The sequence below is a fragment of the Mustela nivalis genome (assembly GCF_964662115.1).
Source record: "Mustela nivalis genome assembly, chromosome: 18".
Classification (NCBI taxonomy): Eukaryota; Metazoa; Chordata; class Mammalia; order Carnivora; family Mustelidae; genus Mustela; species Mustela nivalis.
In genome coordinates, this window is record NC_139037.1 from 58110005 (window position 1) to 58131314 (window position 21310).

At 56.7% G+C, this 21310-nt stretch overlaps 4 protein-coding genes across 7 annotated transcripts; all 4 read right to left on the minus strand.

Moving 5' to 3' along the window:
• Positions 1 to 1820: 1820 nt before the first annotated feature.
• Positions 1821 to 3583, minus strand: APOC2 (apolipoprotein C2). Its single transcript, XM_082710697.1, has 4 exons — positions 3471 to 3583; positions 2618 to 2702; positions 2286 to 2445; positions 1821 to 2060 (listed from the first exon to the last, which is right to left on the minus strand). The coding sequence occupies exons 2-4, from the start codon at positions 2670 to 2672 to the stop codon at positions 1970 to 1972; spliced, it is 306 nt and encodes a 101-aa protein (XP_082566823.1). The 5' UTR covers positions 2673 to 2702; positions 3471 to 3583; the 3' UTR covers positions 1821 to 1969.
• Positions 3584 to 4059: 476 nt separating this feature from the next.
• APOC4 (apolipoprotein C4) lies at positions 4060 to 6025 on the minus strand. The gene is made up of 3 exons (XM_082710696.1): positions 5838 to 6025; positions 4667 to 4796; positions 4060 to 4266 (listed from the first exon to the last, which is right to left on the minus strand). Exons 1-3 carry the CDS (start codon positions 5911 to 5913, stop codon positions 4107 to 4109), a joined length of 366 nt encoding a protein of 121 aa, XP_082566822.1. The 5' UTR covers positions 5914 to 6025; the 3' UTR covers positions 4060 to 4106.
• Positions 6026 to 12258: 6233 nt separating this feature from the next.
• Positions 12259 to 15589, minus strand: APOC1 (apolipoprotein C1). Of its 3 annotated transcripts, none has more exons than XM_082710701.1 (4): positions 15392 to 15589; positions 14303 to 14380; positions 13663 to 13810; positions 12259 to 12453 (listed from the first exon to the last, which is right to left on the minus strand). In XM_082710701.1, exons 2-4 carry the CDS (start codon positions 14358 to 14360, stop codon positions 12393 to 12395), a joined length of 267 nt encoding a protein of 88 aa, XP_082566827.1. In that variant the 5' UTR covers positions 14361 to 14380; positions 15392 to 15589; the 3' UTR covers positions 12259 to 12392. The 3 variants fall into 3 exon arrangements, with proteins under 3 accessions (XP_082566827.1, XP_082566828.1, XP_082566826.1); XM_082710702.1 differs by having other exon boundaries at positions 15427 to 15520; XM_082710700.1 differs by lacking the exon at positions 15392 to 15589 and adding an exon at positions 14661 to 14741.
• Positions 15590 to 17295: 1706 nt separating this feature from the next.
• APOE (apolipoprotein E) lies at positions 17296 to 19947 on the minus strand. 2 transcript variants are annotated; one of them, XM_082710699.1, is made up of 4 exons: positions 19863 to 19947; positions 19095 to 19145; positions 18454 to 18658; positions 17296 to 18139 (listed from the first exon to the last, which is right to left on the minus strand). In XM_082710699.1, exons 2-4 carry the CDS (start codon positions 19135 to 19137, stop codon positions 17419 to 17421), a joined length of 969 nt encoding a protein of 322 aa, XP_082566825.1. In that variant the 5' UTR covers positions 19138 to 19145; positions 19863 to 19947; the 3' UTR covers positions 17296 to 17418. The 2 variants fall into 2 exon arrangements, with proteins under 2 accessions (XP_082566825.1, XP_082566824.1); XM_082710698.1 differs by lacking the exon at positions 19863 to 19947 and adding an exon at positions 19655 to 19840.
• Between the last annotated feature and the right edge of the window lie 1363 nt (positions 19948 to 21310).

Here is a 21310-nt window from a genome sequence, read left to right on the forward strand (position 1 = left end):
GGTGCAAAGCCCTCCCTCTTGTCTGTTGAGTGACCAAATAAATTCTTCCATTTCTGCTAAGTAGCTCACAGCCACTCTGTCCTCCACTAGGGGACGCCCAACACCAGCCAGAGGCTGCGATGGCAGGTTCTAAGGGAGGAAAGGCCTGGAGCCCTACACTTTGGAGTCCTGAGGAAAAAGGCGTGGGGGTCCAGACTCCTGAGTCTGAGGGAGAAGAGGTCTGGGGTCCCAGACTCCTGAGTTCTGGGGGAAGAGGCATCTGAGGGCCTGGCCTCTGGGGTCCTAGGGTGAGTGGGACTGGGGTGGAGGCCTGAGAAAGGAAGGAGGAATCTGGGAAGGGCACCAGGATTGGTTGGAAGCAGAACTGGCCTGGGCAGTGGTTTGGTTTGGCTTGAGTCCGTGGGAAACAAGTGGACAGAGCAGGGATTGTTCCTCTAGGGTACCCCCCTCCCCGTCACCCCCTGGGTTTGGCAGCCTCAGCTCTTCCCAGGCCCTGGGGAACTTGGGGGCATTTCCCACAGCCCCTCCCCAAGGCCCCTGTTTTCTACTAGACTCCTAGCTGCCCATCCTCAAGAACTGGGAAACTGCTCTGAGAGTGCTGAGAGGCCGGCTGGAGGTTAATGCCAAGCAGATTAGGAAAAACACAGACCCTGGATCCTCAGAGGCCAACAGCCCCACCCCTGGACTTGGGGGGTCCCAGGACCACCGTCTACTCCCTCAGAACCCAGAAGTCCAAGCCCTCAGCCCTCTACCCACCCAGCACTGATCTCTCCAACTGTACTGCCTTTTCTCTTCCTTGCACACCCTGTGCTTTTTGCCTGCAGTTCCCCACTGCCCAGATACCATTTCCCAACCACTAACCAACCAAGCCAGTCCCCGGCTCCCCTCCTCCCACCACCCAGCAACAACAGCCCCAACCACACTCCACTGCATCCCCTGGGACCAGCCCAGCCAGGTTTTCTAGGGGCCCTCCCTTATCCGAGGGGACAGCACCCGGGCCTTCATATCTTCACTTCTTTTCTGCATCACACAAATTGTTGTCTGAAGTCGTCTTCTTCCGTGGTTGTCTGGCTCATCCCTCTGCCTCCCCGCCCCTTCCCACCCCACAGCCGCTCTGGCGGTCGGGCTCCGTTGGTGGCCTCAAGACGGAACAGAGCTCCTTCCTGATCCTGAATGAGAGCTCAGATGTCACTACTGTTGCTAACAAGGGGAGAGAGCAGCTAACAAGTCACAGCACACAGCTGTAATCACCAAACCTACATGGAATCGGGCCCAGACCCAATCAATAGCTTTTTAAAGGGCCACAGAAAGCAGGACTGTCTTTCCCCCACTGCCCCCCGGCAGTGTCTCCTGGCCCTAGCAGGAGCCCAATAAATCTTGGACATGTCGGACAAGTGTATAGGAATTGTCACAGGGCATCGCTTTTGTAGACCGATCCTCTTGGGTCCCAGACCACCTGGGCTTTGATTTCCCATGCTCAGTAGTGACCTCCGGGCACCAGTCTCCCCTCTGACACAGGACCATGGAACACCTCACTAGGATGCACATTTAAAGGACTTGTCCAGGGCCTGGATATTGCCGGAGGCCACTGGAAGTTAGCTGTGTTCTGGTTTGTCATTTCAGAGGAGAAGGCCAGACCTTGGGGGAAGGGCAGTCTCTAATTTTGCTGTTACGATTATTCCTTGTTATTATTTACCTCGTTATTCCCACTGACCAAGTTAGGCCTCCATACGTCTAATGGGCACTCAATAACCATTGGATGGACAGAATCAGTCCCGCCATCTTTGTCTTAGAAAAGCAACCACATGGAATAAAATAAATGGCTTTGTATATTAATTTATTTGTAAGAAGACAGACTAGTGTTGGGAGCAGGATGCTGGCAGCTGCTGAGAAGTGGGGGGCGGGTCAGAGGAGTCAAGGGGTTGTGGGGTCTGGACTCTCCCTTCCCTCCTGGCCGGGGCCCCAGCTGCTACTGGTCTCCTTTCAGCATAGAAAGTAACTGGTCACTGAAAATCCCTGCGTAAGTGCTCACAGCTGCTGTGCTTTTGGTGTATAGGTCCCTGGGGAGAAAGAACAGACGCTCAGAGTGGGGAGGAGGCTGGGAGTACCCTGAGTCTAGGGGAGAAACAGACTGGGGGGCCCAGAATTATGTGTCCTGTGGGAAAAGGTGGCTGGAACCCAAACTCTTGGATCCCGAGGGAGGACGGGGCTGGGATCTCAGAATCCGGGGTTCGGGCAGGGCTGGGGGCCAGGACTCCTGGTTCCCAGAGGGGGCGGGTTGATACCTGATTTTCTCATCCATGGTGGTCAGGTATGTTTTCTCATACAGCTCCTGGGCGGCCGATCTGGCTGTCCCCCAGTAGCTATACAGTGATTCTTGTAACTGAGTGAGCAGGGCAGGGCTGGCGGCTTCATCTTGCTGGGGCACGTGGGCCCCCCTGACCTCTGCAGGGGGGGAGCGCATTAGGAGAGCTGAGGAGCCTGCTGCAGGGGGCAATGAGGCAGGGAAGGAGGGGGACAGGGGAAGGGCCAGGCAAGGACCGGACTGGGAAGATGCTTAGAGCTCATCTCATCCCCCTCACAGACCCCTCGTCTGTCCCCTGCCAAACACACTCACCACATCCCAAGACCAGGAGGATAAGAACCAGAACCAGGAGGTATCGGGTGCCCATAGCTTCAGAAGACCTGGAACGCTGAGAAGACTGTGGAGCAGGGTCGTCGGTGACCCCTAGGTCCACCCCCGGCCCCACGCGGAGTCCAGCTGCCAGTGCCTGTGCTTGGGGCTCATTGTCTAACATTTTATGATTCTCCTGATTTTCACACCTTCGTTCTAACATCCCTTAATTCCCTCGAGAAGCCTCTCGAGCCCTAACCGTGTGTGCCAAGCAAGGCCCTAGGCCCCTGCTGTGAACTCAGGCGACAGCCCTGCCGTTCCGCAGCCCACATGAGAGAGAAATACAATCAATGGTATTAAATGAGGAAAATGTACAGCATGTCTTCAACGAGGGGACACGCTGTGGGGGAGGGGATAAGTACTCCAGACGGGGGGGAGGCTGTGTCGCATGTGTGGCCTGGGAAAGGCTTGGCAGAGGGTGACATCCGCTGAGACCCAGTGGGCACGGGGATGCACCTCATACACCTGGGGGCTGTTTCTGATGCGCCAGGCCCTGTTCTGTGTCCTTGTGCCTTCCATTGGTCTCCACTCCCCACCGCCCTGCCCTGTGGTGACAGAAGCGCTCAGCTCAGCGATGACAGTGCCCAGAGGCCTGACTGTCTCTCCTGCAATTTGGAGATGAGGCTGAGATCCAACCCCGAGGGCCATCGGCACAGGGGGAACGGTCTAAGATTCTAAATCCTGCCCTTCCAACAGAGGAATCTAATGTTGGAACTCTGTGGGGTTTCTGACTTCATATTATCTCTGCCCCCTCCCTGCTGACCCTTCCCCATTTCCATCCTGGTCCCTCTCTTACCCGGCTCCGGCAGGCTGTCCTCACCGGCTTCCACGAGGGCAGAGAAAGGCTTTATAGCTCTTGCGGTCCACCTCCCTGTCCACAGCCACCACCCTCACTTTGTCCCTAGGCCAAAGTCCGAGCCAACAAGGCCGCTGAGGGGGCAGTGTGGGGCAGGGAGGGCAGTGACTGTCCCAGGGTCAAGCCACACGGGGCCCCCCACTCTGAAAACTCACTCCTGAGAGAGACAGGCTGGGTGGGGGGCTGTGAAGAGTTAGGGGTTCTGGGCACCCACCAGGAAAGGGGACTGGGGTTTCCCTCACGTAGGAAGCAAAGGCAGAACTTGGAATGACAGGTGGCTGTGGGGACCTGCTGACCGCATCCACACTCCAGCCTTCCCCCTCCAACCCCAAACTCGGCTGTCTGAGGTCTCCTTCCCCCCACAATCCCGCAGGGGTGGGTTTCAGCGCTAGGAGAAGTGAGTGCTCCCCCTGCCTCCTTCTCCTCAGCCCCCCCGCCCCCCCCCCCCCGTCCCTCCCTGGCCAGGTGTCACGTCCTCTACTCTTGAACTGTTGGGGGTGGCCACAGTGGGAAGGGACTGGGACAGGGACACAAGAGAAGTATTTCTTTATTGTGGCGGCAGCAAAAACTTTAATTCTAGTCCCCGTCCCCACAGAGAAACCGGGGGCACAGGCTGTGGGCCCGGTTCAGAAGGCTGTCTTTGGAGCTGCGGAGCCAGGCCCGGGAGCGGACGCTCAGGTCCTTCAGGTGGTCGTCGTAGTAGGTCTTCACAAAGCCCTGGAAGGCCTCCGGTCCCCTGCAGGAGAGGGGACATAACAGCTGAGACCCCATCCACCCCCAAGACTTCCGCTGTCCCATTCAGCCCTCCCCCTTCAGACCTAGGAGTGCCTGCTCTCGACTCTTACTCTCCGCTCTTCTCAGACCCAGAGGTCACAGGCTTATTCCACTTAGACCCCAGAGTTCTGGCCCTGCCCCTCCTCCCTCTGACCCAGGTTCTCCTTCTAACATAGGGGTCCAGACTCCCAGCCCCTCCTCCCTCAGACCCAGGATTCCAGGCCCCCAACCCCTCCTTCCTTAGACCCAGAAGTCCAGGCCCCCAGCGTCTCCTCCGTCAGACACAGGAGTCCTGTCCCCAGCCCCTCCTCCCTCAGACCCGAGAGTCCACCCACCCCCAAAGCACAGGGGCACACACTCACCAGAACCACTGCCACTTCTCTCTGGTCCTGGTCACCAGCACCTTCACCTTGTCAGGCAGCAGGCTCCAAGAACCACTCGCTAGCCCTGGTTGGGGGCTTGGGGATTCTGTGGGCACCGCTTGCTGGTGGGCTAGGCGGGACCAGAGGGCCACATGGGTGGGCTGGGACCTGAGAATTCTTCCTCCTGCTTTCCCCTCTGTGCTCACCATCACTGTCCCCCCTGGTGGCCCGAGGGCAGCCCCTTGACACCCGTCACTGCTGCCTCTCACCCTCTGTGCCTGCGGCCCCTTCAGTTACCCCTCTGTCTGCCTGTGGTGTCCCCCTCAGTTTTGTAACCCCCCCTTGGCCCCACCCCTCTTCTGATGCCTCCTTTACTACCTGAGCTTGCTGCCCCCCCCCCGGGTTTCCCACAACCCCCACACTGTCTGAACCACCTCTGCAGACAGCAGAGGGAGAACACAGGAAGACTGTCCACCCCCAAGGATGGAGGCTGGTAGGACTGTGTTGTTTGTTCCTCCCCAGGGGGCCAGGGGTCCTGCCTTGGATCGCACGTGACCTCCTCAGACACACCTGCCTGTCCAGCACTCTCGCGCCTGCTGCGCAAAGCGTCACCTACAGATCCCAGCCTTCATGCAGACACACACGATCATGCACGTACGGAGGCACCCATAGGACCTGCGAGGTTCTTTAGTCAATGACCGAACCTCTTCTGTACTCAGTTTTCCCTTCTGCAGAATGGGATAATGAGAGGCCCTACCTCAGGGATCCTGGGAGAACTCAGAGTTAACCACACATGAGGCAATTGGGAGGACGCCTTGCACACTGGAGTGTTAAAATTTTACATGCACGTGCAGAATGCAGACAGGTTCACATACCAACACATAGACACCCTCATGTCATCTACACACTCATAACTTCTGCATGAAAACGTGTGCACGCAAACCTACATAGGTATGTTCGCCGGCATGTGCATTTACCATGACGTTCTATTCTTGTGCAAATACCCACACCACGACCCATACCCCGGTCATTTGCACCAGCCCCACGTGCACACCTCTCACGCGGCCACCAGAAACGCACACCCATCTGCACACGATGAAACACATAAGCTCCCTATGGCGCGTCTGCTAGCCTGCACACCCCGCACACCCCTGCATCCACACCTCCTCACCCACAACACAGGCCAGGACCAGAACACAGAAGCTGAAGGAGGGCAGGGCCTGGGGCCTGAGTCCAGGAGGCAACATTTCTGGGGGTTCTTGTTCCTCTGTTTCTCCTCCGTGCTCAGCTCTCCTGGCCAGGGGAGGGGGAGGCTGTGCTGCAGGGCAGAGAGCAGAGCCCTCCCCTGGCTGCCTCCCCACGCCCCTTGGCAGGGACTTCAGAGACAGGGGCCCAGGTGACAGTGACAAGCGGAGGCCTTACCCACCCCTGCTGGCCTCCCTCCTTCCTACCCTCCTAGGACTCTGGCCTGACAGGGGAAGACGGAAGGCTCTGCGGCCTCCTACAGTGACTGGTGTTCAAATCCTCGGTCCACCTCACCTGCTGGCCCCTATCTCTGGCCTCAGTTCCCTCCTCTGAAAAAGGGGCCTATAATCCTACTAGAGGCAGGATTTTGACTGAATGAAGTGATAGAAGGAAATGTCTTAATGAGAACCCTGGTCATGGTGGGGCTCACAGATCATGGCTGTTTACGATGATTTTCTTTCTTTCTTTTTTTTTTTTTTTTAAGATTTTATTTATTTATTTGTCAGATAGAGAGCATAAGCAGGCAAAGTGGTAGGCAGAGGCAGAGAGAGAAGCAGGCTTCCCACTGAGCAAGGAGCCCTCTGTGGGACTCTTATCTCAGGATAGAGATCATGACCTGAACCGAAGGCAAAGGCTTAACCCACTGAGCCACCCAGGTGTCCCAGGATCCTGTATTTTTATGCGATGAATAGGACAACTGCAACTTGGCCACAGCCTGAACAACTTATCTGATAGTCCCCCCCAACCTTTTGTATTAATTGTTTGTTAGAGAGAGAGAGAGCACGTGAGAGCGCCAGCATGGGCAGGGGGAGGGGCAGAGGCAGAGGGAGAAGCCGACTCCCCACTGAGCCTGGAGCCCCACTGGCGGCTCCATCCCATGACCTCTGGGATCATGACCTGAGATGAAGGCAGACACTTAATGACTGAGCCACCTGGGCACCCCTGTGTCTAATTTATAAGTTAAACGTTATCATAGGTGTGTACAGACAGGAAAAAACCCAGTAGATCCAGGGTTTGGCACTCTCTGTGGTTTTGGGCATCCCCTGAGGGTCTTGGAATGCCTCCCCTCCCCCCAGATAAGGGGCAGCTTCCAACAGAACGCTGCTCCCCCAGGGGCCCCAGCCCGGGCTCCAGCACGCAGTAGGTGTGCAACAAAGTGGCCCGCAGCTCCCCACCAACAATAATGAGCAAAATGAAACCTCTGGGGTGGGGTGGGGGGGAATGAAATGTCCGTGAGGTTCTGTTTGGAATGATGAGAAAGTTCCAGAAATGGACAGTGACGATGGTGGCACAACCTTGGCAACATCCCTAATGGCACTGAAGCATACCCCTAGAACAGTAACAGAGGAAGGAGGGAGGCCAGCAGGGGTGGGTAAGGCCTCTGTTTGTCATTGTCACCTGGGCCCCTGTCTCTGAAGTCCCTGCCAAGGGGCGTGGGGAGGCAGCCAGGGGAGGGCTCTGCTCTCTGCCCTGCAGCACAGCCTCCCCCTCCCCTGGCCAGGAGAGCTGAGCACGGAAGAGGAACAGAGGAACAAGAGCCCCCAGAAATGTTGCCTCCCGGACTTAGTATATTCTGTATTTGACTGTAGAGAAAAGAAAAAGAAAAGCCCACCATGCGTTGTGCGTAAGCGCAAGGCACATGGGGTTCAGAGCCTGCCTCCACATCCCCCCTGCTGTGTGATCTGGTGCAAGTCACTTAACCTCTCTGGGCCTGTTTTCTCTGTCCATGTCTGGGAGTCATGGACCAGCTGCCCTGGAGAGTAGAGGAGACTATTTATGTAAATTGCTGTGGGAAGCGCCAGACACCCTGCAGAGGTGCTCAGTCAAGGTCAGAGGCTATTTATTAAACTTGAGTTTTCGTTTTTTTTTAAGATTTTATTTATTTGAGGGGTGCCTGGGTGGCTCAGTGGGTTGAAGCCTCCGCCTTCAGCTCAGGGCATGATCCCGCGGTCCTGGGATCGAGCCCCACATCGGGCTCTCTGCTCAGTGGAGAGCCTGCTTCCTCCTCTCTCTCTGGCTGCCTCTCTGCCTACTTGTGATCTCTGACTGTCAAATAAATAAATAAAATCTTTAAAAAAAAAGATTTTATTTATTTGAGAGAGAACAAGGGTGAGAGGGAGCACAAGCTGGCTGGGAGGGAGAGGGAGAAGCAGGTTCCCCACTGAGCAGGGAGACTGATGCAGGGCTCTATCCTAGGACCCTGGGATCATGATCTGAGCCGAAGTCAGACACTCAATTGGCTGTGGTCCCTGGGTGCACCAAGCTTGTGTTTTCTGAGCACATATTCTGCACTAGGCATCACAGCTGGTGGTGGTTTGGTGCCTTAACTCAGTGAATGGTCCAGGCCTCTTCATCACTCCCATTTTACAGATGAGAACACAGAGGCTTGGGGGTGCGGGGGTGAGGCCAATGACTAATGGCTCCTCAACCAGCAAGTGGTGAATTTGAACCCGGCTCCCTCACTACTAGCCAAGTTAGGACAACCCCTGCGGCCCCTCCTCACCTGGGTCCTAGAGGTCAAGAGGGAGGTTGGAGCGGGGCTGGCAGCAGGATGGGCCTGGGGGAGGTCACTGACCCCTGCCCCCGGCTCCAAGGTCAGTGTGGGCTGTTTGCTGTTTGCAATGTTTGTCCATCCTGGGGACAGGAACAGGCTGAAGTTTGTTCAGGGTGGACCTCAGAGTCAGTTGAATAACAACTAGGAGTGGGTGATGGGAGCAGAGAGAAAGGTCACAGGAGGGGAGTGGGGGTGGGAGGGGTGGGCTCTGAGACCCCAGTGCATGTGTCTGGGGGCAGAGAGCATCTCCGAGCCTGCAGCTCTGTGTCAGAGACCACCAGAGACCAAAATCACTTTCCCCCAGTCCAGACCCCCTCCCCTCACTCCTGAATCCTGGAACCCACCTCCCTTCCAGTTCTCCTGGGCCCCCACCTCCCTTCTCTGCATTCCTGTTATGGCAGGAATGTCTGGGGCCCAAGAGAGGTTGAAATGTCCTCTCCTTTATCTCTTCTTTCTGCTTTCTGTCTTGAGAGTTCTGTTTTCCTTCATTGTTAAGACACAGAGATATTGGGGCGCCCGGGTGGCTCAGTAGGTTAAGCCCGTCTGACTCTTGATCTCAGTGTTGTGAGTTAAGCCCGCCCAGCTTGGAGCCCTACTTAAAACAAAACAGAAAAACAGAGATATTCCCATAGCATAAAATTCACCCTTTTAAAGTGTACAATTCAATGTGTGTGTATTTTTTTTTTTTTAGCATATTGCAAAGTTGTGCAACCATCACCACCATCTAATTCCAGAACATTTCCATCACCCTGAAAAGAAACCCCCATACCCGTTAGTTAGCCCATCAGGGTCACTCCCTTTGCTTTCTTCCCCCTGGCTCAGCAGGGCCACCACTGATCCCCTTCTTGTTTCTATGGATTTCCCTCTTCTAGATGTCAGTTGATTGGAACCGTACCCTCCATGGCCTCTTGTGGCTGGCTTCTTCGCTGAGCAGGAAGCCCAAAGCAGAACTCAATCTCAGGACCGTGAGATCATGACCTGAACTGAAGGCAGAGGCGTAACCTTCTGAGCCACCCAGGTGCCCCTCTTTTTGACAACTTCTGAATTGTCTTTTGGGTTTTGGGTGCTGCATCCCCTCCTCCAGGGAGTCCTCCCTGACCAGCTAGGCTGAGCCAGATGCCCACAGGGAGTCTCCCATCCCTGCCCCGCCTGCTGCGTGGAGTGTGCACCATAGGTGAGGCTGTCTCAATGTGCCATGGGCATGTTTCTACATACACATCTGGGGCTCTCCTGCTGTTTTTGTTCTTGGTGTGTTCAAGGCTATTTGCTCTGTGAGGCCCTGAAGGTATGTTTGTAACCAAACAGAACAAACACATTGGCTCTAAATATAAAGTATAAAAAGAAAATCTTAAAATGAATGAGGGGCACCTGGGTGGCTCTGTGGGTTAAAGCCTCTGCCTTTGGCTCAGGTCATGATCTCAGGGTCCTGGGACTGAGCCCTGCTTCGGGCTCTCTGCTCAGTGGGGATACTGCTTTCCTCTCTTTTGCTCTGCCTGCCGCTCTGCCTACTTGTGATCTCTCTCTCTCTGTCAAATAAATAAAATCTTTAAAAACAATGAGAATGAATGAGTTCACCAGTGGGTAATGAATGGGAATCACGCATCTATGTGTAAGCTGGTCCATGGAAATGTTCGTTCACATTCCGGAAGTATTGCCTGAGCTCTTACTGCATGCCCAGCACTGTTCTGGACACTCCGCGGCCCTGCAGGAGACAAGACAGCCTCCATGAACTTGACATCCCAGCAGTGGGAGACATAGGCAGGAAACAAGTAAGCAAATAGACATATATTAGAGAGTAGCACCTACTGGAAAGAAAGGCAGATACGGAAATGGGAGAGTGATGGGAAAGCCGTGTGGGGAGTGCAATAGAGACCCAGAGAAAGTGAAAAGGCAGCCAGGCAGCTATCTGGACATCTGGTGGAAGAGCATTGCAGGCAGGGGGATAGCAAATGCAAAGGCCCTGGGGTCGGCTCCTGCCCAATGTGTCAGAGGAGCCTGAGGAGTTGGATGTGAGGGGGGCGGAGAGGACACAGGGGTGATGGGGCCGGGTAGTATGAGCTGGTGGACTCGAATACCATCTTTAGGTTTTCCTCTGAGGCTGGAGGGAGGGGTCTGAGCAGAGGAAGGGGCGTGATGTGACTTATGTTTTAACAGGATCCCTTTGTCTGCCAAGTGGGAGGGGAGTATAAGGAGCTTGGGGGACTGATCTGGGGGGGACAGGGCACTGAGTACAGAGACTTACATTTATTTATTTCCCACCTTTGTTCCCCACCCTCACGCCTCGGGCATCCCTGCGATGGGCTCAGAGCTGTCCTCAGACAGGAAGAGCTCACAGCCACAAGCTTGTTCCCCAGGCACGTGTTCTCAGTTTACACTGATGACACCACCCTATGTGCCTTCTCCTGTTTCTTTTTCTTTCTTTTTAAAAGATTTTATTTATTTATTTGACAGAGAGAGAAGGCACAAGCAGGGGGAGTGGTAGGCAGAGGGAAAGGGAGAAGCAGGCTCCCTGCTGAGCAGAGAGCCCAATGCAGGGCTCGATCCCAGGACCCTGGGATCATGACTTGAGCCCAAAGCAGATGCTTAACGGACTGAGCCACCCAGGTGCCTATAGGGGCATTTTAATATGCTGGGGATGATGCTGGTGAGGCCCAGGGCCAGGGGTGTGTGTGTGTGTGTGTGTGTGTGTGTGAGAGAGAGATTACAGCTGACATGTCTGACTGGTGACTCAGGAACAAGGAAAGTGGAGTAAGGATGTGGCCGCTGGAACTGTTCCCCTCTACCCCCAGCCTACACTCAAATCCCAGCTCTACCCACTTTTGGCTCTGTGACATCACATAAGTGACTTGAGACTTCTGTGTCTCTGTTTCTTTGTCAAATAGGGCTAGTGACAGCCCCTACCTCAGAGGAGTTCTGTGAAAATGTAATGTTTAGGGGCACCTGGGTGTCTCAGCCGGTTGACTGTCTGTCTTTGGCTCTGGCGGTGATCTCTGGGTCCTGGATCAAGCCCCACCTTGGGGGCTCTATTCAACGGGGAGTCTGCTTCTCCCTCTCCTTCTCCCTCTGTGCTCCTTCTCTCTCTTAAATAAATAAAATCTTTTTAAAACACTGTAATGTTTAGGTGTTTTTTTCCAATTGAGAATAATTATTCCACCGAGTAGTCCAGAGATCCTGCAGTGTGCCCAGTCCCTTGCAGGACTGTGCCTGGGGACAGTGGTGATGACAACCCCAGCCCTGCCCTCCTGGGGCTCACAGGCCAGTGGGAAAGCTGCCCCATCCCTAGGCAGTGATGACCCAGCCTGGGGGCTAAGGAGATCTTCCTGGAGGAGGGGACATCAAAGCTTCGTTGGAGGGTGGGGACTGTGTAGATAGACCTCTTCCAGAGCTTTAGCCCAGGTCCTACCCTTGCTCCTTCCACATCCCTCTTTATTATCCATTTTAAGAATAATAAACACCTGCTGCGTGCACGAAGATGACCCCCCACCCCCAGGTCCCACACCTTGGGCAACCTGGCCAGGGAAGAATATAGCATAGCAGTAAACTCTGGCTGGGGGTCCAATCCAGCTCTCCCCTTCCTGACAAGTGACTTCACCTCTCAGGGCCTCAGTGCCCTCACAGAATTAACAGGGCCCCGCTCCCAAATTTCTCGTGAGGATTTTTTTTGACACCATGAAGTTCAAAGTCCTCGGTGCAGGTCAAGTAGACAATCCTAATACACTTGCCTCCTTGCCTCTCAAAACCATCCACCGTGTCCCACCCTGAGCCCCTCCTCACAGCAAAGAAGCACTCAGAATTCTCCATGGGATTTTTATTGGAGGGTGGGGTGGGTTTGGGCAGCACGAAGTCCTCAGCAGGAGGCAGGATACAGGAAATTTCGGAGTCCCCTCCAGGGCACAGAGCCCAGAGTGAGGGCAACTCTCCTGGGGTTCAGGAGAAGGCAGTTTTAAGCCGCTCCTTCAATTTGCTGTAAGTCTCAGAAAACCAGTTCCTGCAGGGAGAGACAGACAAGGAGTCACAGTGTTTCGTCTTCCCTCAGGGGGCCCAGATCCTGCCTCCTTACCCCATCTCCCCCCCCACCTCCCGCCAGAAGGAGCATGGCTCCCATATCTGTGGGATTGGAAGGAGACCTGGGCTGGGTTTCCCAGACCGACCAGAGCCCTTTGAAGTCAGAAGGCTCCACTGTGGCCCAACTTTGAAGGCTTGCTATCTCTTACTAAGCCTGCTCTGGCCTAGCTGTCCCCTGCTTATTCAAGGGCCCTCTGTTGCCTCCTTGTCTTTGCCTAGGCTGCCCCTCTGGCCTGGATTATGTACATATCTTCCTGGCTCAGAGCATTCTTCCCATGTTTCTAGGCCTGGCTGGATTTTCCTAATCACTCCGATCTCTCTCTCTCTTTTTTTTTTTTTGTAAGTAAGACAACCAGATCTCATGGGGGCTCGAACTCACCACCCCAAGATCAAAACCTGAGCTGAGATCAAGAGTCTGAAGCTTAACTGACTGAGCCATCCAGGCGCCCTGAAGCAGTAATACTTTAAAAGGAGATATGAAAGTGGGTGCCTGGCTGGCTTAGTCAGTGGAGCAAGCGACTCTTGATCTTAGGGTTGTGAGCTCAAGCCCCACACTGGTTGTTTACACCCCCGTTTGTTGTCTTCTCCATGCTCAGCCCTCTCTGGGCTCATCTCTTGGACACTCACTGGTTTACAATCTGTTCCCTGTGGGCTGGGACTTCATCTCATTCATCACTATTATTCCTCACACTGGAACAGCCCTGGACACTTAGCAGACGCCCAATAGGTATTTGTTCATGAATGAATGATTCTCTAAGTGGCGAAATGGAGTTGGCTGAACTAGCCTCCTGCGCATTTACCATGAGCCAGGCATTACGCAAATCCCTTAGTTTGCTTCTCCTCAGAATCACCCATTTCACAGGTGAAGAAAAAGGCTCATCCACATCTACCCTGAGATCACACAAAGAGTGGTGAATCTTTGCAGGCCTGTGGACCCGGGTCTGATGGACTTCCAAGCTCGGCCGGTCTTTCACCACCATGCAGGATGGAAGTTAGGAGTCCGTCCCCCACATCTGAGCACCCTTGGACACAGCTGTGACCACAGGGAAGCTGTCTGCCCCTCCAGGCCTCAGTTTCCCCAATCTGTTAGTGATCTACCCCAGCCCTCCCAAGCCCTGGGAAGGTTCCTAACCGGGTCTTCGCAGGAATGTCGCTCTGCTTGATGGTCTCAATGGCTGCCCGGGCCTTGTCCTCCAGGGTGTTACCAAACTCCTTCAGCTTATCCGGGATGCGCTCGAAAGTGCTGGAAATTTCGGGGGCCGCCTGGGTAGGGGCTGGGCCTGCCCAGAAGACGGGCAGGGGTACAAAAATTTCAGTATTGGGAGCCCTTGCGATGACATTTCAGGGGTGGGAAAGGGGATCCTTGAAAGTGATTCTTGGAGGTCACTGTGTTAGACTCAGAGGCGGGGAGAGGGTACTGACGCGACCAGTCGGAGCTCTGGCTGCGAGGAATTAGCTTACTCTCAGCACTGCCTTCCCCCTCCCCTTTCCAGGCTGTAAAGCAAGACAGCCAATCCTGGAGATACCAGTCCATACATCATCGGTTGCTAGGGCTTGCCACGGTAGATTAGCCACAGGCGGGACCGCCCCTTAGAGAGCCCTCAACCACCTGGCGCCCTTAGGGGTGGAGTGATCGGTGAGAGAGAGAGGAAAACCAGGGCCCAGAAGAGGCCCCAGAGCTCTCGAGGGTCCTTCAAACTCGGCCTGCAAGCTCGGGGCCAGCCTCAGGCTTCTAAAGCTCAAACTCCCATATTCTTCTGTCTCACTTTTACCTTCCAAAACCATCGCCAGAACCACCACCAAAACCGGGAGCGCCAGGAAGAGCCTCATGGTTGGGTCGAAGGGGTACTCTGGAAGCAGAAGCAGGTGGGGGGGGGAGTGATTAGTGACCCCTGCCTCCTCCCTTCCCAGAGTTCCTTCCACCCCCTTTCTAGTGCTCTTGAAGGGGCAACCCTCGGGGTATCAACAGGAAGAGCCTCATGGTTGGGCCGGAGGGGCACTCTGGAAGCAGAAGCAGGTGGGGGGGGCGGGGAGTGATTAGTGACCCCCGCCTTCTCCCTCCCCGGAGTTCCTTCCACCCCCTTTCTAGTGCTCTTGGAGGGGCAACCCTCCGGGGTATCGAGCACCGACCTGATCAGTCGCAGGCGAGCACGGGTGGGAGCTGCTGGCCCGTCTCAGGCCTTTATCGGACTGGGGAGGGGGCGGGGCAGGTTAATCCCTCCCCTTAAGCCTCTGGCAGATGGCCTAACCCCTGTGCCCACCCACGTTTTCCTCTTCCGCGGGCCAGACTGGACTGGCCAGGGTTGATGGGTCAGGTGGGCGTAGGCACAGCCCTTGGGCCTAAAGCCTCTTACTGGTCACACCTGCACCTCCAAATCTGCCTGTTGGTGGATCTCAGCCTGCCGGTAGTCCCTTCCCCACAGGAAGTCTCTCCTCAAGGCCATCTTCCCTCGGGGGTCTCTCCTGCAGAACACCCTTCTCCAGGCCAGGGTGGGAGCGGGTGTCTCTCGGGCACTCAGTAACTCTGTAACTCAGTTCACTGGAACTCCTCTTCCACCCCTCCCCCCCTTCTTAGCAAGCCACTTCAGCAGGAACAACTTCTGCCCCCCACATTCCTAGCTCCTTGCCACCTCCAGTCTCACTTTCAGATCAGCCCTCAAGCCCCCACCCCGCCCCCCCTCCCTGCGTCAGGGAGGTAGAGCTCTAGGGTCTTATTTCCACAGCCAGACGCCCCCCCCCTGCCGCCCGCCCCCCCCCGCAGTGTATGCGCCTCCATCCATCCCGCCAGGCCCCTCTTTGCTCTCTGCTCTCCCACTCTGCGAGCTTCTGGGCCCCCTGGTAAACATTCCATCTGCCCTTACCCCTTCTGGCTCCTCCTGGCACCAGCCCTCCCCACCTTGGTCTCCTCCCACCACATCCGTCCCTCAGGGCTGGAGTCCAATGCTTCCCCCCTTCTTCTGGCTGCCTTTGACCGCCAGTGATCCCTGGCAGCTGTGGGGAGGGCGGCCCTGGCCTCAGACTTGAGGTTGGCTGGCCTTGTGCCCCCACAACCACGTGTCAGCCCGGGGGGTGGGGGGGATGGTTGTGAAAGGGATGCACAGACATGACCCTGGCAGGATTGCGACAACCTTTTGGCTAGCTCAGTGCATCTAGTCCCCGTCAGCCCCCCAGCTGCCTTCCCAGACATCTGCTTCCCCTGCGAGCCTAGCATTCCCCAGACATCCACCCAAAGGTCTGCTCCCCTTCCTTCCCCACCCCACCAGAATAGAATAACAACTTTGCTTTTCCAGTCTCCTCCTCATTCTAGCTATGAGGGTTTCCATTTACAGATGGGGAAACTGAGGCACAGCCAAGCCCATTCAATGGCTTAGCCAGGCCCTAAGTCCCGGGGAGGGGTGGTGGTGGTAGTGGTGGTATTCTCTGTTCCTCCGCTTTCTGGACTCCAGGCTGTCTCTCTAAACCTCTGTGGGGCGTCAGCCTCTGCCCTACAGCACCCCTGACAGCCTCTGTTCTCCCAAACTCCTTCTCCGGCCTTTGTGCCATCATCTCTAGACCTGTCTTCATGAGAATTCAAGATTCAGCTCTTCAAGGGAGAGACATGTCTGAGGCCAGCCCCCACCATTGCCATCTGTGGCTCAGAGGACTTGGTCCCAAACTCCAGGGCACATAGTGAATCAGGAGCACACTTGGCTGGGACTAGGTCCCCTGCCTCTGAGCCCACTGACCCTTCTCCTCCTCACCCAGGCTGGGTGAGTCATCTGGGGCATGGGGACGAGAGCCTGCCTCCACAAGGGCACTCAGGGAAGCTGGAAAAGCTGGGATTGCAGAGTCGGCAGGAGCCACACGGTTGAGCACGCAGGCTGGGCCTGGGAGGTACAAGTTCAAGCCCCAGCCTGTCCCCTGGGCTGGGAACCCTGCTCCCCTCCTCTGAGAATTGAGGGGGTGGGAGAGAATGCCAGCGGGAATCTCTGGGGCCCAGTCCTTACTGCTGCAGAGTGTCAACCAACTGACTCCTAACAGCGGACCCTACCTGGGGGGTGGTGTGGTGCAGCCCCTCATGGGGGGTGGGGGAGATGAGCAGCCACCTTTTCTCCAGCCAGGATCCAGCACCCAGTAGGCTTGTTGTATAGACATCAGCCACCCAGCTGGAAGGCAGAGGGAAGGAGGATGAGGGGGCAAGGGGCAGGGAAACACACTTCTGAAGACGACACCTGTAAACCCAGACGGAAGGTGAAAGCCAGAGAGGACCCAAGCAGACAGAGGGTGGAGAGGGCAAACCCAGACAGGGGGGAGAAGGGAAACAAGAAACAGGCAAACCCAGGGGCTGTGAAAAACTGAGGGAGAAAGAGTTCAAAGAGGTCAGGGATGGGGGGTGGGGGAAACGGGAAGGCAGAAAAATGAAGCCTCAGCCAGAGCAGGCCCGGCAGCCAGGAGAGGGAAGGAGGCAGAATCAGGTTAAGACGGGAGCCACAATAGGGGCTTAAAACTGACAGCAGTGGCTTTGGGGTCCCAGCTCCACCGAGGAGGTATTCCGAAGCTGAGCAAGCCCACCCCCAATCCCCGTAGTAAGGGGTGACCACCGTTCTACCCTAGGGATGGATCTGGTCTCGAACCACGTCTCTGAGTAAAAAGGAAGACTCTGAAAGGGACAGAAGGGAGCCAACGGACAGCAGAGGGGAGAGGACAGAACTGCGCGGCCAGCGTGCGGCGGAAAGCGAAACCGAGGCGCCAAGTAGGGAGAAATCACACACGGACGTCCAGCAGGTGCGGTGGGGCTGGTCAATCTTTATTAAGCGAGGGCCCTCCACAAGGACAGTCGGGGCGGAGCCAGGGGAGCAGGGGGTGGGGGCAGGGGCGGAGCGCACCGCGCGGCGCGGGCCGGGCCCACTCATTGTGTCTCCACCGGCGCTGCGGTGGTGGGGCTGGTGCCTAGGGCCGCCTGCACCTTCTCCACCAGCCCCGCCCACTGGCGCTGCATGTCTTCCACCAGGGGCTCGAACCAGCTCTTGAGGCGGGCCTGGAAGGCCTCGGCCTGCTGGCGCATCTGGTTGGCCTGCTCCTCCATCTTGGCCCGCACCTCCTCCATCTGCTCGCGCACCTCCTCCAAGTGGCTGCGGGCGCGGCTGCCCACCTCTTCCAGCCGCCCGCGCAGCTGCTGGCCCAGGGCGTCGGCACGCTCTCGCAGCGGCTGGGTGGCCAGGGCCCCCAGGTTGGCGTGCCGCGTGCGGGCCTGCTCCAGCAGCGGCCAGAGGCGCTCGCGGACGGTGCTCACGCTGCGCTCGGCGCCCTCGCGCACCCCGGCGCGGTACACGGCCAGGCGCTTCTGCAGGTCCTCGGCGTCCCGCAGCATCCTCTTGCGCAGCTTGCGCAAGTGGGAGGCGAAGCGGGCCCGCAGCTCCTCGGTGCTCTGGCCCAGCATGGCCTGCACCTCACCGCGGTACTGCGTCAGGCGGTTGCGCACGTCCTCCATGTCTGAGCGCAGCCGCGCCTGCGCCGCCTGCAGCTCCTTAGCCACGCGGGCCTGTGTCTCCGAGGCCATGGGGCCCAGCTGCTCCTCCAGCTCCGCTCTGTAGGCTTTCACCTCTTTCATGGTTTCCTCCATCAGCACCCTGTGGGCCGAGAGGGCAGGAGCGAGTGTGTACGGAGGGTGGGAGAGAGAAGCAGGAAAACCCAGGAGGGGTGAGGGAGGGGAGGCAAGATGGGGACAGGGCCAGGGCAGAAGCAGAGATGAAAGGTGAGGGTGCGACAATGGGTAGCGAGAGGCAGGGAGGGTCCATCAAGCCAGGAGCTCGAAATGTAAAAGAGGAAGCAAGACATGAGCAGAGATGCCAAAGAGTTGGTGGCAGGGACACAAAGAAACCCAGAGCGGGGACAGCCAGGGGTCCAGAAGGTACTGGCCTCTGGGAGTGGCAGGAGCACTCACGTCAGTTCCTGGGTGACCTGGTTGTTGAGGACGTCCTCCTGCACCTGGTCAGACAGTGTCTGCACCCAGCGTAGGTAATCCCAGAAGCGGGCCAGTGCTAGCTCCCAGGGCTGACCAGCCTGCCACCCGGCCTCAGGCTCCAGCTCCCGCTCCGGCTTCGGCTCCCCCTCCAGTGGGGACTCTGGCTCCACATCGGCCCAGCATCCTGCACAGAATCAAGTTCACAGCCATCACCCCCACCAGGCACAGAGTAGATGGTACACAGCAGGTGCTCCATAAATGCTCCCCGGCTTCTTTAGAGCACTGGCAGGAAGGGAGCAGGCGGGGAGGGGTACATACTGAGGGTCTGTGCTGCGCATGCAAGACCCATGCTCTGAAGAGAACTAGTCACAGTGGACACCAATCTGGAGCTCTCTGTCTGTCCGACAACAGTGCATTAGAACTGTTTTAAGGGTAGGAAAACTGAGGCCCAGAGAGAGTAAAAGAAGCTGCTCAGAGCCAGTGGATGTGAAGCCTCGCACCTGGGCCTCCCTTCAAGACGACGACACCAGCAGGAGGAGGGACCCAGGGATGAAAGGGGGTCCCATGCACAGGTGTGCATGGGAGCAAGGCAGGGACTGGAGCAAGCCCCGCCCACATACCTGCCAGGAGTGTGACCACCAGCGCGGCCCACAGAACCTTCATCTTCCAGCCTGTGATGGGTCAGGTTGAGTGAGACACGTCAATCAGCAGCAAGCGGGGGACCCCTCCCACCCGGAGCCCCATCCTCCCAATCACACCCTTCGCCCCAGGATCTGCATCAGCCTAATCCAATCACAAACATTTACCAAACCCGTACCTCCATTGTTTATTTAACTCCCTCATTGTCTTGTCTTATCTCCCCATCTTCAGGTCGGCCTCCACGGCCCAAATTCCATCCTCTTGGAGGGTTCAAATTCCACTTACCCTGCCCCGTGTTCCCTGTGAGCCCCAACAGTGGCTTATAAATTCTGGCCTCACATTCCTCATTCTCCCTTCACAGCCTGAGCCCCAGCTTCACATCCAAACGTCACCTTCCACCTACCGGCTAACTTAATTCTCATTGAAAAGTCCTCCCGAAAAGATGAGTGCTCTAGTTATCTGGCTGCCACCCCTGCCCCCGCATCTCCAACTAATGGAGATCTGAGGGGGCATCCAGAAGTGTTCAATAAATGACACTGACCATTCGTGGACTCTTGATACGTTTTACCAGGTTCTGCTCCTCCCATCCAACCTTCTTCCAGCCAAGACCCTGTGCCCCACTCCTTGCCTAGGTCCGACCCCGGCTTTCCTCCTCATTCCATGACCCTGGGGTAGGACCGTCCCCCACCCCAGCCTGTCCCTCACACTAGCCCTGAGCAGATCTCTGTGCCCTCAACTCTTTTTCTCACCGGCTCCGGGGAACCTCCTCCTTCGCCTCTGCTTGGGCTGAGTAGGACTCACGGATTCCAGACTCCTCCAATTATACTGTTCCCCCTGCCCCGCCCACTCCTCTTGGGCGGCATCGAACTGGGCCAGCCCCCAGTCACGAGGTGGGCTGTACACCCCCCCCCACCCCTTCACGCAGCAGGCAGGGGGAAGGAGGTGGGGGTTGGAGGCCGTGTGATGAACCCCCAACGGCTCCCCGGAAGGCAGGTGACATTTTACCCAGTAACTCAGGCACCTTCCTCCGTTCTGGGGGGCTAGAAACACCAGGGAAAGGAAGCGCCCATTCCCCTCCTTCCTCTTTTCCTGTGGATGGATAAATAAAATTTGGAATGGGGACTGGGGGCCCAAATCCTGGGTCAGAGGAAAAGAGAAGCCTGAGGGGCTTGGATTCCTGGGTTCTGAGGGGCGATGGCTAGGAGTCCAGACTCTTGGGACTTAGGGAGAAGGGCTCCAGAGGTCCAAACAGACGGGCTGGGAGGGGTGGGGACTGTGTAAACCTGGGTTTTGGTCCTCTCTCTCTCTTTTTTTAGATTTTTATTTATTTGACAGCCAGAGGGAATAGAAACAAGGGGAGTGGGAGAGGCAAAAGCAGGCTTCCTGCCGAGCAGGGAGCCCAATGAGGGGCTCGAGAATTCTGGGATCATGACCCGAACTGAAGGCAGAGGCTTCACAACTGACCCACCCAGGTGTCCCTCCTCCTTCCCTCTTTGCCTGTGACCTTGGGCATAGGTGAGCAGTTCTCTGAGCTCCCCTGCCCGTTTGCAGAATGAAGATCCCAGCCCTTCTCCCTAACCAACGTTGTAGATCCCAGCTTTGTGGACTGCGGACTCTGGAACGAAACAGTCTGGCCCTAAATCGGGGCTCTGCCAACTGCATGACCTTGGGCGAATGATCAAGGCTATCTGACCACCCTACTTCTTGGTCCAGAAGACCTAGGAAAACGGTCACACTTACACCACCATCCGGTGATGCAAGCTGCATGCGTACAAAATCCCGAGAGCTGTTCCTGGCACAACCTGCTCTGATTGGCCCCAGGAGCAGTCACCTTCCCAGCCACTGGGCCATCTTCCCAGGCAGCCTGGTGAGTCCCAGCTGTCCCACTGGGAAGTCTAGCTTCAGCTGAGATGGGGGTGTGGGGGGGGCACACACAGGAGAGGAGGGCCAGGCCTCATTACTGCTCTGCTGTGTCCCACGGGGTGGCTTCTCTGGGTCATCTCTGTTCAAGAGCCTCCCTCCCCAAACCTCATGCATGTGTGCGCGTGCCAAGCAGGGTTTCTGTTCCTGTCTGAAGTCAGGGGTGGGAGAGTCTACTGGGACGAACGCTGGGTGGACAAAACCCACACCTCTACCTCCCCCCCCCACCTATGTGAGCCAAGAACTCTGTAGCCTGGGCTCTGGCCTTCTGTCACAA

What these genes read in the sequence shown, in the direction of transcription:
- APOC2 (XM_082710697.1), bottom strand. Translation starts at nt 2,672, where the DNA reads ATGGGCACCCGATACCTCCTGGTTCTGGTTCTTATCCTCCTGGTCTTG. An exon ending in CCTCCTGGTCTTGGGATGTG is followed by an intron (nt 2,446 to 2,617) that starts GTGAGTGTGTTT and finishes CCCCCCCTGCAG; the next exon opens with AGGTCAGGGGGGCCCACGTG. An exon ending in ACCATGGATGAGAAAATCAG is followed by an intron (nt 2,061 to 2,285) that starts GTATCAACCCGC and finishes CTTTCTCCCCAG; the next exon opens with GGACCTATACACCAAAAGCA.
- APOC4 (XM_082710696.1), bottom strand. Translation starts at nt 5,913, where the DNA reads ATGTTGCCTCCTGGACTCAGGCCCCAGGCCCTGCCCTCCTTCAGCTTC. An exon ending in GGTCCTGGCCTGTGTTGTGG is followed by an intron (nt 4,797 to 5,837) that starts GTGAGGAGGTGT and finishes GGTCCCGCCTAG; the next exon opens with CCCACCAGCAAGCGGTGCCC. An exon ending in GAGAAGTGGCAGTGGTTCTG is followed by an intron (nt 4,267 to 4,666) that starts GTGAGTGTGTGC and finishes CCTCTCCTGCAG; the next exon opens with GGGACCGGAGGCCTTCCAGG.
- APOC1 (XM_082710701.1), bottom strand. Translation starts at nt 14,360, where the DNA reads ATGAGGCTCTTCCTGGCGCTCCCGGTTTTGGTGGTGGTTCTGGCGATG. An exon ending in TCTGGCGATGGTTTTGGAAG is followed by an intron (nt 13,811 to 14,302) that starts GTAAAAGTGAGA and finishes TCTTCTGGGCAG; the next exon opens with GCCCAGCCCCTACCCAGGCG. An exon ending in GACATTCCTGCGAAGACCCG is followed by an intron (nt 12,454 to 13,662) that starts GTTAGGAACCTT and finishes CTCTCCCTGCAG; the next exon opens with GAACTGGTTTTCTGAGACTT.
- APOE (XM_082710698.1), bottom strand. Translation starts at nt 19,700, where the DNA reads ATGGGAGGAGCAGAACCTGGTAAAACGTATCAAGAGTCCACGAATG. An exon ending in GTATCAAGAGTCCACGAATG is followed by an intron (nt 19,146 to 19,654) that starts GTCAGTGTCATT and finishes GACCCATCACAG; the next exon opens with GCTGGAAGATGAAGGTTCTG. An exon ending in CAGGTCACCCAGGAACTGAC is followed by an intron (nt 18,140 to 18,453) that starts GTGAGTGCTCCT and finishes CTCGGCCCACAG; the next exon opens with GGTGCTGATGGAGGAAACCA.